Consider the following 14,658-nt stretch of genomic DNA (forward strand, 5'->3'; position numbering starts at 1 on the left):
CAAAGGGGCGTGCTTTTGACACTGCTCACAGCTCCGAACATATTCAGCGGCATCCTTCTGCATCTATGGCCACCAAAACCCCTGGGTCATCGCTCTGTGTGCTAAAGATCGTCCTCCAACATGGCCGCCACCTACTCCCTCATGTAGCTCGGTCAGAAGCTCTCTGACTTTCTCGGGATGCAAGCATAAAAGGTAAGGGCCTGCAAAGGACCTTCGGTACAATTTGTGGTCCGAAGACAGCCAGTACCGGGGAGCCACCCGACGAATCTTATTAACCTCGTCTTCATCCTCCGGAACTTTATCCTCGACAAGGAAATCTATGATCGGGTTCATCCAACACGGGTTGGCCACTGCTACCTTCATAACCTCTACTCTGGCTTGGTCGGCAATACTCATCATACTGATACTTGGCTCTCTTATAAGTTCTATTATGACTAGTCGTGGCGTGTCCTCGGTAGCCGATGAGGCTAACGTGACAAGTGAGTCGGCGTGTTTGTTTTGTGACTGAGCTACCTGAGATACCTTTACCGTTCCGAATTGACCGATAATCTGCTTGGCCGCACTTAGATAAGCTTTCATTCGAGAGTCCCGAGCCTCGAAGTCTCCTGTGATCTGATAAACAACCAACCGAGAGTCCGAGTAAATCTCAACATCTTTTGCGCCTAGGTGCAATACGGCCCTCAAACCGGCCAGTAGGGCCTCATACTCGGCTTCATTGTTTGAGGCTTTGAATCCCAATCTGAAGGAGTGTTCCAACCGTATGCCCTCAGGGGTGATTATGACAATACCAGCTCCAGCCCCCATAGCATTTGAAGCGTCGTCCACAAATACCCTCCATGGGCAAATTTCTGCACTACAGATTACCTTGCCGTCATTCTTGGGTGTGAATTCCGCGATGAAATCCGCGAGAACCTGTCCCTTCACTGAGCTTCTAGGTCGGTATCTTATGTCAAACGATCCCAATCGAGTCCCCCATTTGGCAATTCGGCCTGTAAAGTCTGATCTCTTTAATAGTGACTGTAACGGATACTCGGTAAGGACGAACACCGTATGAGCCTGGAAGTAATGTGGCAACTTCCTAGTGGCATGCACCAGGGCTAGAACTAACTTTTCCAGGGGCAGGTACCTTGTCTCGGCATCTACCAAGGTCTTGCTTATGTAATACACCGGCATTTGTACTCCTTGGTCCCTTAGTAACACAGCACTTACGGCATGGTCGGTGACTGAGAGGTACATAAACAAATCCTCCCCGGACTCTGGGGCCGTCAACCTTGGTGCCTTTGCCAAGTATTCCTTCAGCTCTCGAAAAGCCTCATCACATCCCTCGTCCCAACGAAACCCCTTCCACTTCTTTAGAAGCTGATAAAACGGCCGGCAACGATCGGCAAACTTGGAGATGAATCGGTTTAGGGCGGCTAACATTCCAGTGAGCACTTGCACCTCCTTGGGATTGCTCGGTGGTTTGAGGCGGTTCACGGCCTCTATTTGATCGGGGTTAGCCTCTATTCCCCGAGTAGAGATCAGATAACCCAAGAACTTGCCAGCCCCCACTCCTAAAGTGCACTTCTCGGCATTCAGGCGCAATTTATGCCGCCGTAGTATCTCGAATACTCCCCGGAGGTCTTCCGTATGCTGTGACTCTTTTCTGCTTTTTACCACCATGTCGTCAATATATACTTCAACCGTACATCCAATTTTTTCTCGGAACATCCTCGTCATCATTCGCTGGTATGTGGCTCCGGCGTTCTTCAATTCTAAACGGCATGACCTCGTAGTGATAGTTTGCATTCGGGGATATAAATGCTGTCTTTTCCCGATCCTCGGGCGCCAAGGCAATCTGGTGGTAGCCCTGGAAGGCATCCAGGAAGCTCATCCTCGGGTGCCCATACGTGGCATCTACTAGTTGATCAATCTTGGGCATTAGGAATGGGTCCTTGGGACACGCCCTGTTCAAGTCTGTGAAGTCCACACAAACTCTCCATTTACCGTTCTTCTTCTTCACTACAACGGTGTTTGCTAGCCATCTCGAGAAGAATATTTCTTTTATGACTCCGGCCTCCTTCAGCCGCTGGACCTCCAGGTTTACGGCGTCGACATGTTCCTTTGATGCTCTTCTCGGTTTCTGCTTCTTCGGGAGAAATGATGGGTCCACGTTGAGTTTGTGGACAATGAACTCGGGATCTACGCCGAGCACTTCATATGGGTTCCATGCGAAAACATCTACGTTCTGTAAAAGGAACAACAACATCTCTACCCTTTCCCGGTCATTCATGCTTGTACCTATTTAGAAATACCTGTCAGTATCTGGAAGAATTCTAACCTTCAATACCTCATCGGCCACGTCCACCCCCGTTTCCCTTCGGGGCTTCTGTAATTGCTATGAAGTTTCTTTCTCGGACTGTTCAGCTTGTCCGAGCTGCTCATTTTTCCACCTGACCGTGGCGACAAGACACTGCCTCGCCACTTGTTGGTTTCCCCTCACCTCGGCAACTCCATACTCAGTAGGAAATTTTACTTTCACATGAAGGGTGGACGGAACAGCCTTCATGGCGTGAATCCACGGCCTCCCCAGGATTGCAGTATACGGTGAGAATGATCGGACTACTATGAAGGTAACTATAACTCCCTTGCCTTTCATGTCCACGAGGAGAGAGATTTGTCCCTCGGGAATTACGACTCTCCCGTCAAATGAGACCAGCGGCGTGTCATACTTCTCCAAATCCTAGATCTTCAATCTGAGCCCTTCGAAGAGGTCCGGGTACATGACGTCAGCTCCGCTCCCTTGGTCGATCATCACCCTCTTTACCAGGAACCCGCCTATCCTGGCCGTCACCACCAAAGCATCGTCATGAGGTTGGACCGTTCCTTCCAAATCGTCTTCTCCGAACGAGATGGTCAGCCGCTCAACTTTCTTCTTCTTCTCGGCTGAATCTCCTCCCGTGCAAGCAACTGTTAATACCCTTTTTGCTGCTGCCGTTTCTCTTGATGCGGCATGGATGACTTCGATTACCCCCAGTGGAGGCAGGAGGGGGTTCCTTTTCTGTTGGACGCCCTGGCCGGCTTCTCGATCAGTAGAGTCTACCACAAACTCTTTCAGGTACCCTGCCTTTACTAACTGACCGAGATGATCTTTTAATACCCGACACTACTCAGTGGTGTATCCTTTGTCTCTGTGATAGGTGCAGTATAGGTTTTGGTTCCTCCGAGACGGGTCGCCCCCCATTTTGTTTGGCCACCTGAAAAATGACTCGTTCTTGATCCACTCCAAGATTTTGTGCACGGGTTCTTTAAACGCCACATTAACCCCTTCGATTTGTACCTCTGGTTCCTGCATTCTTAAGTCTTTTTTGGGTCTTGCCGGCATAACGCCTTGCCGAGATCTCCCAATTAACGGAGCTTTCCCCCTGCTCTGCAGCCGGTCGTCCTCCAAACGTTTGTACTCCTCTATGCGTCTCATCAGTTGCCTCATATCCTCGAGGGGTCTTTTCGTCAACGATTCCCGTAATTCAGAGTTTTCGGGGAGCCCCATCCTTCATTCCCTCCACCAATCTAGTTGTAGAGTTCCCAGTATCGGCTGGCATAACTCTGAAGGGTTTCTCCGACCCTCATCTTCATGGAAAGTAGCGCGTCTACCGGCTGTTGCACTCGGCTGCATGTCACAAATCTACTGCCGAACTCTTGAATCAGCTCGGCGAAGCTACGTATGGAGCCTTTCCGTAACCCATTGAACCATCTCAGGGCCGTTGAGCCGAGACTAGAGGGGAATACTTTACACATCAATGCGTCATTGTGTGCATGCAAAGACATCATATGGATGTAATGACTGACATGCTCCACGGGGTCCGTTTTCCCCTCGTAGGAATTGAATGGCGGTCGCGTGAATCTGCTCGGCATAAGGGCCCGTTCAATCTCATCGGAAAACGGCGACCGGGCAGCCATACGTAAGGCTCGGCTCATGGCGTCCATGGCGGCATTGTTGTGCTGCCGTTCCTCTGGCGACTCTGACCCTCTGTCACCGTATTCATGCGACCGTGAACGGTCCCGCTGATGACGTGTCTCCCGGGAGTGCTAGTGTGACTCTTGAGAGCGTGATCGGTCTCGGAATCGTTGCGTACCAAATCGGCTGGAACCCTCCTCGCCCTGATTTCTCCTTTGCTGGGGGTTGTGATTCCTTTCTTGGCGCCGACCCCTTGCTTGCAGCTCCAAATCCATTACCAATCTGCGCAACCGCTCCAGTTCTCGGTCTCTGTCATCATACTGCTGATGCGTCGAGATGCCCGAAACCATTCGGTGTGTCTGGGCTGACCCTTCTCTCAATCCGGACCTTTCCTCTCCTCTGGGGTGCTCCCTATCCTCCCACCGTTTCTGCCTTCTCTCCCTCCACGTGGATCCCCGAGAAGATCCTATGGAACTACTCGGCGCACGCCCTCCAGAACGCTCCTCAGACATTTCCCTTGTTTGAGTCTCAGTCGAACCACAGCTTCGTAGGAGAGCCCCACGGTGGGCGCCAATTGTGGGAACCAGGTATGAGGCTGTTGGGCCTTAACTCACTTGGGCTCACAATTTATTTGTAGTGGACTTGAGGATTTCCTACTCTGGGTCGTTCTCGGTAGAGAGACTCAAAGCAACACTCAGTCTTTTCTTCTCACTTGACTGTTTTCTCTCTATATTTCTGAACCCCTTCTTCCTCCCAAACTTATGCTATTTATAGCCAAGGTTAGTGGTGAGATTACGATTTCAGCGTCTGTTAGTGCTATTGAAGGTCCAATATTATCTGATTTAAGTGGATTTTTAGGTGAGAGTGGGGTGCAACAATTATGTCCTTGGAACTTGGTTCCAGCTTAGTCGATAGTGCTCGGTAATGCAGTTTACCAAGCATATCATGATTTTCCCGAACACGGTTAATACGCTTGTTCGGGAAAGCTTATGCCGAGCACTTATCAGAATTCAAGGCCCAAAATTAGTTTTTACGCTAAGGCAGATCCAAGAAGGGCTTAGGGCCATGGGGCTGTTCCCGTTGGGCCTGGGCCCAAAGGCCTAGATGGGTCTTGGGATCTCAGTGCCGTACATATATATATATATATATATATATTGTCACACGGGGATGAACCGTATTACCATTTTGTCCTTGGAAGCCTTTATATAAGGCTACTCCGTCTATTCTCACCATGCAAGCTCTCACTTGAGCCCTCAAAAGAATATTACTATCCTTCTAGAATATAAACTGCTGCCTCAATGGAGTCCAGTATCCTTCCAGTTTTAGTCTTCTTTTGTGTAAGCTTTCACTTGAGCCCTAAGAAGAATAGTGGTCCATTTGCTTGCTTTCTTTCTCTCGTGTCTATGTAAATATATATACAACTGTCAATCCTAAGTAAGAGAAGCTAATGCATGGCAGTTTAATTTTGTGGCAGCTTGCACTGGTAGGAAGCCATGCTTCTCTACCTTCTAAGCAGCGGCGGAGCTAAGGGGGGTCGAGGGGGGGGCAACTGCCCCCCCTGACCTTCCCCCAAATAGTCTAACGCTCCCCCCCCCCCCCCGCCAGATTTTTAGATTAGTTTGCTCTTTAACCAAGAGTCAAGAGACAAGTATTACAATTTATTTTGCTAAGAAAAGATAAGTTTTACATTTTATTTGAAAAAAAAAAAAAAAAAAAAAAAAAAAAAAAACAAACAAACAAACAAACTCATAACTTAATTATAGACTCATGATAGTTTTTTTTTTTTTCCCCTGATAATTATTAGAAGTCTTATGGCACTTTTGGTGTTTTACAATAATTGAAAATCAATATTTTTAAGGGAATATCGATGAGCTAATCCATGGGTTTTATGGGTCAACAAGTTGCTATTGCTGCAAAGTTTCAAAAGGTGGGAAACACACTCTGTTTTAAAGTCATGAAACAGGGGAGTTTCACTCTAGCTCCCTTGGCTCCCTAAAGTTTTGAATTTAAAGTGTTTAGAGGAAATCCTTACTAGTTTTTAAGATGTGTTTAAAGTCACATCATTTCCAAAGGTGTTTTGTAACTTTTGTTTGTTCTAACCAAAGTCATCTATAGCCAAGGTTCATTTTGACGTTTTTGTATTTATAATTCAAAATCATGAACACAATTTCAGCTATGTATTTTGTACACATACTATGTAACTATCGCTGTTCTTTTTAATTTTGCCCCCCTAAACTAAAATCCTAGCTCCGCCACTGCTTCTAAGGTCTACTGGCAGTCAGTTTTGCCAAACACTCCCATGCTGAAAGCTGTTCAGGATTCTTTGAGCTCTGATGGTCAGATTCAAATCCAATTATCCAAACTCCTTTCCCTTTTTATATATGTATATAGGACAAGACTTAACTACAGTACTTAAATGCTATTCCTTAGGTTCCCCTCTTAATATTCTGTTATGTAAATTTTTCCTTATGAGATGGAAATATATTTTTTAGTTAAGTAGTTATATAGCTCAACCTTAAGTGGAGAACCTAAAGAACAGTACCTAAGATATTGTACCTAAGTTTATAAATATATATATATATATATATATATATAAAAACTTCCCCACCGGGTTAATTGGTAAAGAAGAAAATTACTAACAGAAAGTTTAGGGACATCAATGAACACGTTTTTTCAACTAAAAAATATTAAACAAGAGAAGATATATCATACATATCAGATATATGTATCATTCCTCTCATAGCGAATAAATCCCACACAACTGTAGGACCCAAAGACTATGAGAATGATAATGCATTTATATAATTATTGCTTGAGCAGACAATAATTGCTAATAGTTCCATTTTATCACCAAGAAGATTAATTCTTGGAACTAAAGTTATAAAACTCTGAAGAATTAATTGTAATTTCCCTATTATTCAATCATTTCTTGCTGAAAAGAGATATTAAGAAAAATTATCAAGATTAAAGATGATGCAAAACTAAAGCAAGCAATTCAAGTTAAGGTTTAGGGAAGTATTATAATAATTTATAACCACTAGACAAATTTTAGTTTATTCCCTAGAGGTTTCCTATTATTAATTAACATGAGTAACATATTCTTGCAAAACAATTGCAACTGCTTGGTATATTTTCTTAGCGAATCATTTATGCGTGTGTGCTGCTTATTATAAGAGGCAGGCTTGCAAGAATTTTGATACTTTTTTTCCTTAAGGTCAGCTTATTGCAAGTAATTCATTTGGTGACTCACTCTGATCAATACTGGCTTCATATGTGTTTGAAACCTATTTTAATTTTAAGATTAGCATAAAAAAAAATTAAAAATTAAAGATTAAAAAAAAAAAAACACCATGTAGAATTCAGTTGCAAACCGGTCAGTTTTCAACCCCTACCTGAAATCCAAGTGTCAAGAAAACAGACTTGAGAAACTCAATTTTCTTCCATGCAAAATCAATTTAGTGGTTTGATCTAAAAAAATGCAGAAGATTATGATCAATCCATTACCATTCAACAGATTTTGAAATGCATAGTGATCTGATTTGCAATCATGTGAAGGAGATTAATTGGTAGATTGCTTTAGATATTATAGTTTCTTTTTGTTTTGAGTCACAAGATAGTGCTGAACTTATGATGCTCTATATAGGCTTTTACAGAAAAATAAAAATTCCTTTTGTGTCATGAGATAATCAGCAAAAAAAAATCAGGCAGCCAGCTCAAGCTATTTTTTTTGCTGGCTTCCATTTTTCTCTTCTTCTTTTATTCAATATCTTCAACTCTTAGATTTATTTTCTTATCCTCCCTTCTCAAACTTAAAAGAATGAAGATAGTGCCTTGGGCAAGCCGCAAAAAGCTGGGTTTTTTTATTTTTTTAAGTTCCCCGTTTTTTTTTTTACTATACTTTCAATGAATAAAAAATCAACAAAGTTCATCCAAATACACTGTGAAAACTTGTGTGCACACACATGCGTGTTAAATAATGTTAAGATCAAATTTATTGACAAAATTTAATTTTAAATTAAACTTTAATTTTGATCAAATTTCTATCTTGTTTCAAAAAAAAAAAAAAAAAAGGCACTCTACGTTGATTTTTCTTTTTTTCTTTTTATGGATATATTGATATTGTTATAGGAAGAAGATTTTCAACTGTAGAGCTTTTGTGATAAATAACTTTAAAAATAATAGAATATAAAATAGTGTTTTGGTTTTTCTTTTAATTGTTTTTTGGCTTCTTCTCAAAAAAAAAAAAGTGTTTTTTTGGCTAAATACAATAATAAGGTACTTTAAGTTGTTGCTCCCATTTGGTAAAGTAAATTGATAAAGAGGTTTTAAATATGAGAAATAACAAAAGATGAGATAGTAAAAGCGCTTTATATTTTTATACTTAAACCCAATTAGTTCAGTTAATGATCAATAGTAATAATAATAATGATCAATAATAATAATAGTAATAGTAATAATATTATTATTATTATATATATCCATCATTTGAGAATATATGTCAACTTCTTATGGTCTTTTCCAGATACGAGGTTCTTCAACCCTCCTAATCTTGGCTTGAGCAATGAAAAACTTGAGGGCATGGAAAATGTTGACACCACTTTTTTCATTGAAACCGATTTGCGTCCGGGAAAAAAAATGAAGTTGCACTTCACCAATACTGCAAATGGGGCAACTTTCTTACCTCGTCAAGTGGCAAAGTCCATTCCCCTTTCAAGTGACAAGTTACCGGATATTCTAAATCGCTTTTCTGTAAAAGAAAATTCTGTGGAAGCAAAGGTAATAAAAAGCACAATTAAGATGTGTGAGACACCAGGCACTGCTGGAGAAGATGGTGTATGTGCAACATCCTTAGAATCATTAGTAGATTTTAGCGTTTCGAAGTTGGGAAAAAATGTTCAAGTACTTTCAACCCAGGTGCTAAAAGAAACTAAGAAGCAAGAGTATCGCATAACAGGAGTGCATAGGATTAATGCAAACAAAGGGGTTGTGTGTCACAAGCAAAACTATGCGTATGCTGTTTTCTATTGCCATGAAATCCATGACGCAGGGACTTACATGGTTCCATTGGTGTCCTCTGATGGGACAAAAGTAAATGCAATAGCTGCTTGCCACACTGATGCATCAGTTGCAAACGCTTTTAAGGTGCTCAAAGTTAAGCCAGGAACTGTCCCTATATGCCACTTTCTTGCTAGTGATACCCTTCTCTGGGTTCCTAATTCGATGTATAAAGAAAGGCTCTAGACCAAGCTTCTTGTATTTCTAGTGTGTGTTATATAATGCCTGCATGCAGGAGGGAAAATAACTAAATAAGGGGAAATTATGCTATAATAGTTAGCATCATGTATAAAACCTCCCTGCTACTATGCATGTTTGTAATTATATGCTTCTTTCAGTTTTAATTGCATTTAAATCTTGGCATTATCAAATTAGGTGTGTTGTTGAGGGCACAAAACTCACTCTAATAAACCTTGTCTCCAATTTTTTATTTTAAGTGATTGATTACCGAATTTGAATCTGTGATACATCACTGTGCAGAGAACTCACTTGTTATCGTATAGCCAATACAAAAATTCACTCCATTAGAGTGATTCACCCAAGTTTAATGCAAGCCCAAATTATGTTAGTCCAGTTACACACCCAAAAGTGGGCTAGCCCGATCTCAAGGGAGCTAACCCTTTTAGGTTTTTTTAGACAGGTTTAAGGATAGCACATACCAAAACTGGTCTTGATCTGAACTCTAGAAACAAGAAGCAACCATCCCAAAGATTTTGTATTGAAAAAAAAAAAAACAAACAATATATATTACTAGTAGAACAAGAGAAAAAAAAATAGTATTTATACAAAGGTAACGGGTGGTTTTAGGGCATCTATTAATTGATCATTTTAAAAATTTAATATCACTTTCATGAGAAATAATAAATATAAAAAACTAAAAAAAAAATTAATTACTTTTTCCTTTTTCCATAAAAAGTTTCTAAAAGTAATTTATAAATCAATGTCCTTAGAACACATGAAAGCAGTTGTAATTCATATTGTTGATATAATGAATTTTGATTGAAGTTAAACATGAATGTAAATTTGGAGTTGGCTAAACCGTGTTAAATTTTGTTGTCTTTAATTAATGTTTTTATTTTTTATTTTTTGTTCGTGTAAATGAATTCAAATTTGCATCAACTTGATTTGCAAATCAATTTTTCCTTTATGAAAAAAGAAAGGAGGATCAGCTATGTTAGGTATGCTGATGACATGATCATTGCTATCAAAAGTAGGGTTGATTCAGAAAAAATATATAATAGGTTTTGGAATTTCCTCCTGACCATTTATTTTATAAGAAATTTTTCTAGATTTTGACACATTGGAATTCCACTAACAAAATTCCTAAATAATAGTTTTTTTAATAAAAAAAAAATTAAAACACCTAGACGGCTAGACCAAACATAGTTAACAACTTCTGCAAACCAACAAAAAAATCATCCCCTTCTTCTTCTTCTCTCTCCATGATGATATGGTTTACACCGGTGTGAATGCTATTGCTTTAAAATTGTGGACCTCAAAATTCTATCTTACTATAAATAAAATAAACTCAATCCTTGTTATTGTAAGATAGCAAAGAAAAAAAAAATTTGTATGTGCCTTGTGTGTTTTCAAAGCAATGAATATTAAAATAGAGCATAAAAATGTAGTCTTTGAAGGCAATTTTCTTTTTTTCTAAAATGTAAATTGCAACTTCTAAATTTGATTGAAATTAATTTCAGTCTTATAACTTTACTTTTGTTTAATTGAATACTCTAAAATTTAAATTTATTTAATACAAACCTTCTGTACAATTTTGTTAAAAAAAATTGCCCTTAAAAAATATTATCTTCACATGAAAAAAATCTATAATTAATAAAATATTTTATAGAATTTTTTGTAAGAATTTTTTTTTCAAAAATTCTTTATTCATTAGTTAATTGAATATTTAATGGTAATTTTTTTTAATGAAATTAGACAAAACGCCTGAAGTAAATAACTTCGAAAGTTAGAGAACTCAATTACGCTTTATTTGTTTTAAAAATAATGTTTTCTAAAAAATAATTCATTTTACGAAAAATATTTTCTATAAAACTATTTCATTTTCTTATGTTTAGTAGTAATTTTAAATGAGTTGGAAAAACAATCTTCTAAATTCTCTTATTTAGCTTACTGTGTAATGGAGTTGTTTTCCAAAAAAATGTGGAAAATAATTTTTAAAAACAAGCCATTCTTTTTCTGTTGACCAAAGATAGTTTTCTTTTGACAAATTTTTTCTGATGTTACCAAATACTAAAAAACATGAAAAACTATATTTACATAAAGTTTTCCATTAAGACAAACAGATTGTTAAACAAACGTAAAATTAGATGATTGAAATGAATTTCGATCAAACTTAAAGGGTGCACTTTTCATTTTCACCTTTTTTTTTTTTTCAAATCCTCTGATTCCAATATCTTTTTTACCAATGTATTTTTTTTCTAGCTAAAATAAATATTTTTCAATAGCCACTCATGGAAATCAAACAAATAGAAGCTCTACCCAACAATCGCCAAACCCAAGAGAACAAACAAGTAATCAAATAAAGGGAATGTAAAAGCTCATAACCGAATTAGAAACAATTATGTTCGAAACATTCATTTTTTGTCAATGTCTAGAGAGAGAAGAGATTGACTCATGTAGAAAATGACGAAGGGAACCTTCTAGAGAGATGAAGTTTGGCAGGAGAAACTAACTTCTTTTTGTTTTATTTTCACTAATATTTTGTTATTGTAAGAGTTTTGTTAACTAGTGGAATGTGGATCATGACACAATTTGACCTTTATATTATATATAAAAAAATGTTCAAAATTTTAAGAACTCTTATGTACAAAATTCCTCAAAAACTCAAGAGAATCTAGATCGTGTGCTATTGTTAACCCCAAACTACAACATTATTTAACAATTATGATGTCCCATATAATAGTTGAAATGGAAAATGCTAGAATCACAACTTTTACCACAACTTACTTACATGGTAAGTTGTGAGTGATAAAGTTGTGGACCCACCACTTTTACTCCACCACTCATGACTTGTCACATGAGCAAATTATGGCAAAAATTGTGGTTTTAGCATTACTCAGTTAAAAGAGAAGAAGAAAAGTGTAAGAGAGTCACCTTAAAAAGTAATCGACCAAGGATATGGAATGAGACGGCCAAAGAACCCAAATGAAGAACTCAAAGAGACCAAAGCAGTTCCTGAGTACCCACGAGATGCAGCTATTTGTCCCAAGTTGTTCAAAAATACCAGGCCAAGAGATGCACCTAAAAAATACACAAAAAAGTAAAACCAAAAATCCATTCTTTGTAGCATCAAAATGCATCCAATCTCTTCTTTAACACCAACCTAAGGAGCTTTTTTGTCATCCTCCCTCTCTTTCACTCCTTCCTCCATTTTGCCTACATCACCATTAACCTTTTCTGCACACAATTCTTTTTCTGTATTTTTATCCCATTTCCCTGCAAATTTTTCTGTGACTTTCTTTACAATTGGAATGACAATTAGTGGGGCTAATAGGAATAGTCCAGTGACAATGACATTAACCAAAGGCAATATCTTAGTTGATATACTATTGCTTAATAATACACATGCTTATCACTGAATAGAGTCCAGTCAATGTTGTTTTCACAAACATTAAAAAGAACTCAACTCATGCTTCTAGATTTTCAAGCATCAATTTTTAGAGCTGGTACTCCACCAGCTATACTACACACCACCATAGGTAAGATAGAGTTCAATAAAAGATAGTGTTGAGCTTTTTACCGGTTGCAGATGGCATAACAGCATGGACAATATCTGTGAACATCTTTGCGCTTAATCCTTGGTAGCTAGTTATTATCCCTACTAAAACTTGGCGATGAGACGGAAAGTTGTCTATGATAGCAACATAACAGACCGTGTTCCTCCAACAAATGCTGTTGCCTGCGATAAAAGTGGGTGCAAAGATTGACGAGGACAATAGAAATGAAATATGGAATGTTATAGCAAGATATTTCAAACCATAACCAATCAACCCGAGAATCGAACCAATAACAAGCACAAGCCAAAGGGGCAAACGCTTAGCAGCCATCCCAGAAAGAAAACTTTTCCAGCATCGGAAGCAAAAACAATGTTGTTGAGTTGAACTTGGGATAGAGAGAGCAATCGTTTGAGTTGGGCAGGAAAGTTCGAGTTTGTTCCACTCACCAATCGAGGCCAAGTAAGAGCTACCACCATGCCCCATGAAAGAAATATTGTCTTCGACATATTGCATCAACAAGGATAATAGAGAGTGGTTGGATCGTCAATTAATTACTTTGCCAAATTAAGTGTTAGGAGGACAACAAAACATTTGGGTACTGAGGTAGTTCGTTAATTGGAAATGATAAGAATCTATGTTTTTCTAAGGATTAAGGACGATAATAACACATAATTGCACTCCCATGCGGGTTTAATTAACTAAGGCATTATTTAATTACCAGAGCAAAAAACATGATGTAAGACCATGGGGTTTTTGAGGTTTTGCTAACTGAAAAGAAAACTAGAAATATATCTATATCTATATAATAACTAATAGTCAAAATATTTGACTTTTTGTTGACCATTCTTTATTATGTCATATGCCTATATAAATTAATGCCACGTATACACTTAAAAACACCAAACACTAGGCACATTTTTGGCCAATAGGCATATTTTCAGTCACTAGGCACATTTTCATTCAATAAACATTTTTCCAGTCAATAGGCACATTTTGGTATATTCAAATATGAAAGATTATGATCTTTCGATAGACACTTTTTGGTAAATCAAATTTAAAGAGTTGTGACTTTTCAATAAACACTTTTTGGTATATATATTACAACATATCTTATATAGATAAGGTTTTACAACCTATTTAAGTGAAAATCCTATCTGCATAAAGTGACATCATTCAAATAAGCACATGAAATTTTTTTTTTCTTTTTTTTTATAAACACCAGCCTTAAACCACACTACCACATACACACCCCCCCCACCCCAAAAAAAAAAAAAAAAAAAAAAAAAAAAGGTCTTTCATCACCAATCCATTCTTAAAATAAAAAATAAATAAATAACTCATTCTAAATAAAAATAATAATCGTCAAAATTTAGAAACCCGATCAATGATTGAAGGATGTGCAGCATCATAGATTCACAATGTAAGTATTATATATATAAAGGTCATCATGTATACTGCGTGTTCAATTCATGCATAAGGAACATCAACGTTAGGGTCTTAGAGATCAAATTGGGTTCATAGATTGTTTTTATGAATTTTAATTTGCTTATGTAAAATAACATGTCTTTGATGACTTTATTAAACCCATGGGATGCTCCTTATAGAAGTTGATTGGGTTCTCAAATCTGAAAGATATTTGTATTAACTTTCATGAAAGTTCAGTGAGTACAAAGAAGAGAAGCCAGCTAATACCAATGGGAGAATTGACCAAGATTAGATTGTGATTTTAATAAACAATACGTGTTTATTTCTTTATTTTTACCATACAATCAAAACAATTATAAAAATTATATTTAAAAATAAAAGCAACAACAAGAAAAAATATAATAGGAAAAAACACACAATATGAAGAAAAGTAATTAATCTTGTGTTATGTAGGACTCTTATTCCTTCCTACAAAAACTAATAAATCAAACAATATTACTATCT

General features: G+C 37.9%; 1 protein-coding gene and 1 pseudogene across 1 annotated transcript; one reads left to right on the forward strand and one right to left on the reverse strand.

Moving 5' to 3' along the window:
* Positions 1–6,209: 6,209 nt before the first annotated feature.
* LOC126724072 (BURP domain-containing protein 6-like) lies at positions 6,210–9,398 on the forward strand. The gene is made up of 2 exons (XM_050428249.1): positions 6,210–6,273; positions 8,460–9,398. The coding sequence occupies exons 1-2, from the start codon at positions 6,237–6,239 to the stop codon at positions 9,176–9,178; spliced, it is 756 nt and encodes a 251-aa protein (XP_050284206.1). The 5' UTR covers positions 6,210–6,236; the 3' UTR covers positions 9,179–9,398.
* Positions 9,399–12,102: 2,704 nt separating this feature from the next.
* Positions 12,103–13,235, reverse strand: LOC126727363 (protein NUCLEAR FUSION DEFECTIVE 4-like; annotated as a pseudogene).
* Between the last annotated feature and the right edge of the window lie 1,423 nt (positions 13,236–14,658).

Source organism: Quercus robur, chromosome 1, assembly GCF_932294415.1.
Source record: "Quercus robur chromosome 1, dhQueRobu3.1, whole genome shotgun sequence".
Classification (NCBI taxonomy): domain Eukaryota; kingdom Viridiplantae; phylum Streptophyta; class Magnoliopsida; order Fagales; family Fagaceae; genus Quercus; species Quercus robur.

Excerpts from the sequence above, each read along its gene's own strand:
- LOC126724072 (XM_050428249.1), top strand. The coding sequence starts at position 6,237 with ATGCTGAAAGCTGTTCAGGATTCTTTGAGCTCTGATG. Across the intron at positions 6,274-8,459 it reads GGATTCTTTGAGCTCTGATG|ATACGAGGTTCTTCAACCCT; the intron begins GTCAGATTCAAA and ends GGTCTTTTCCAG.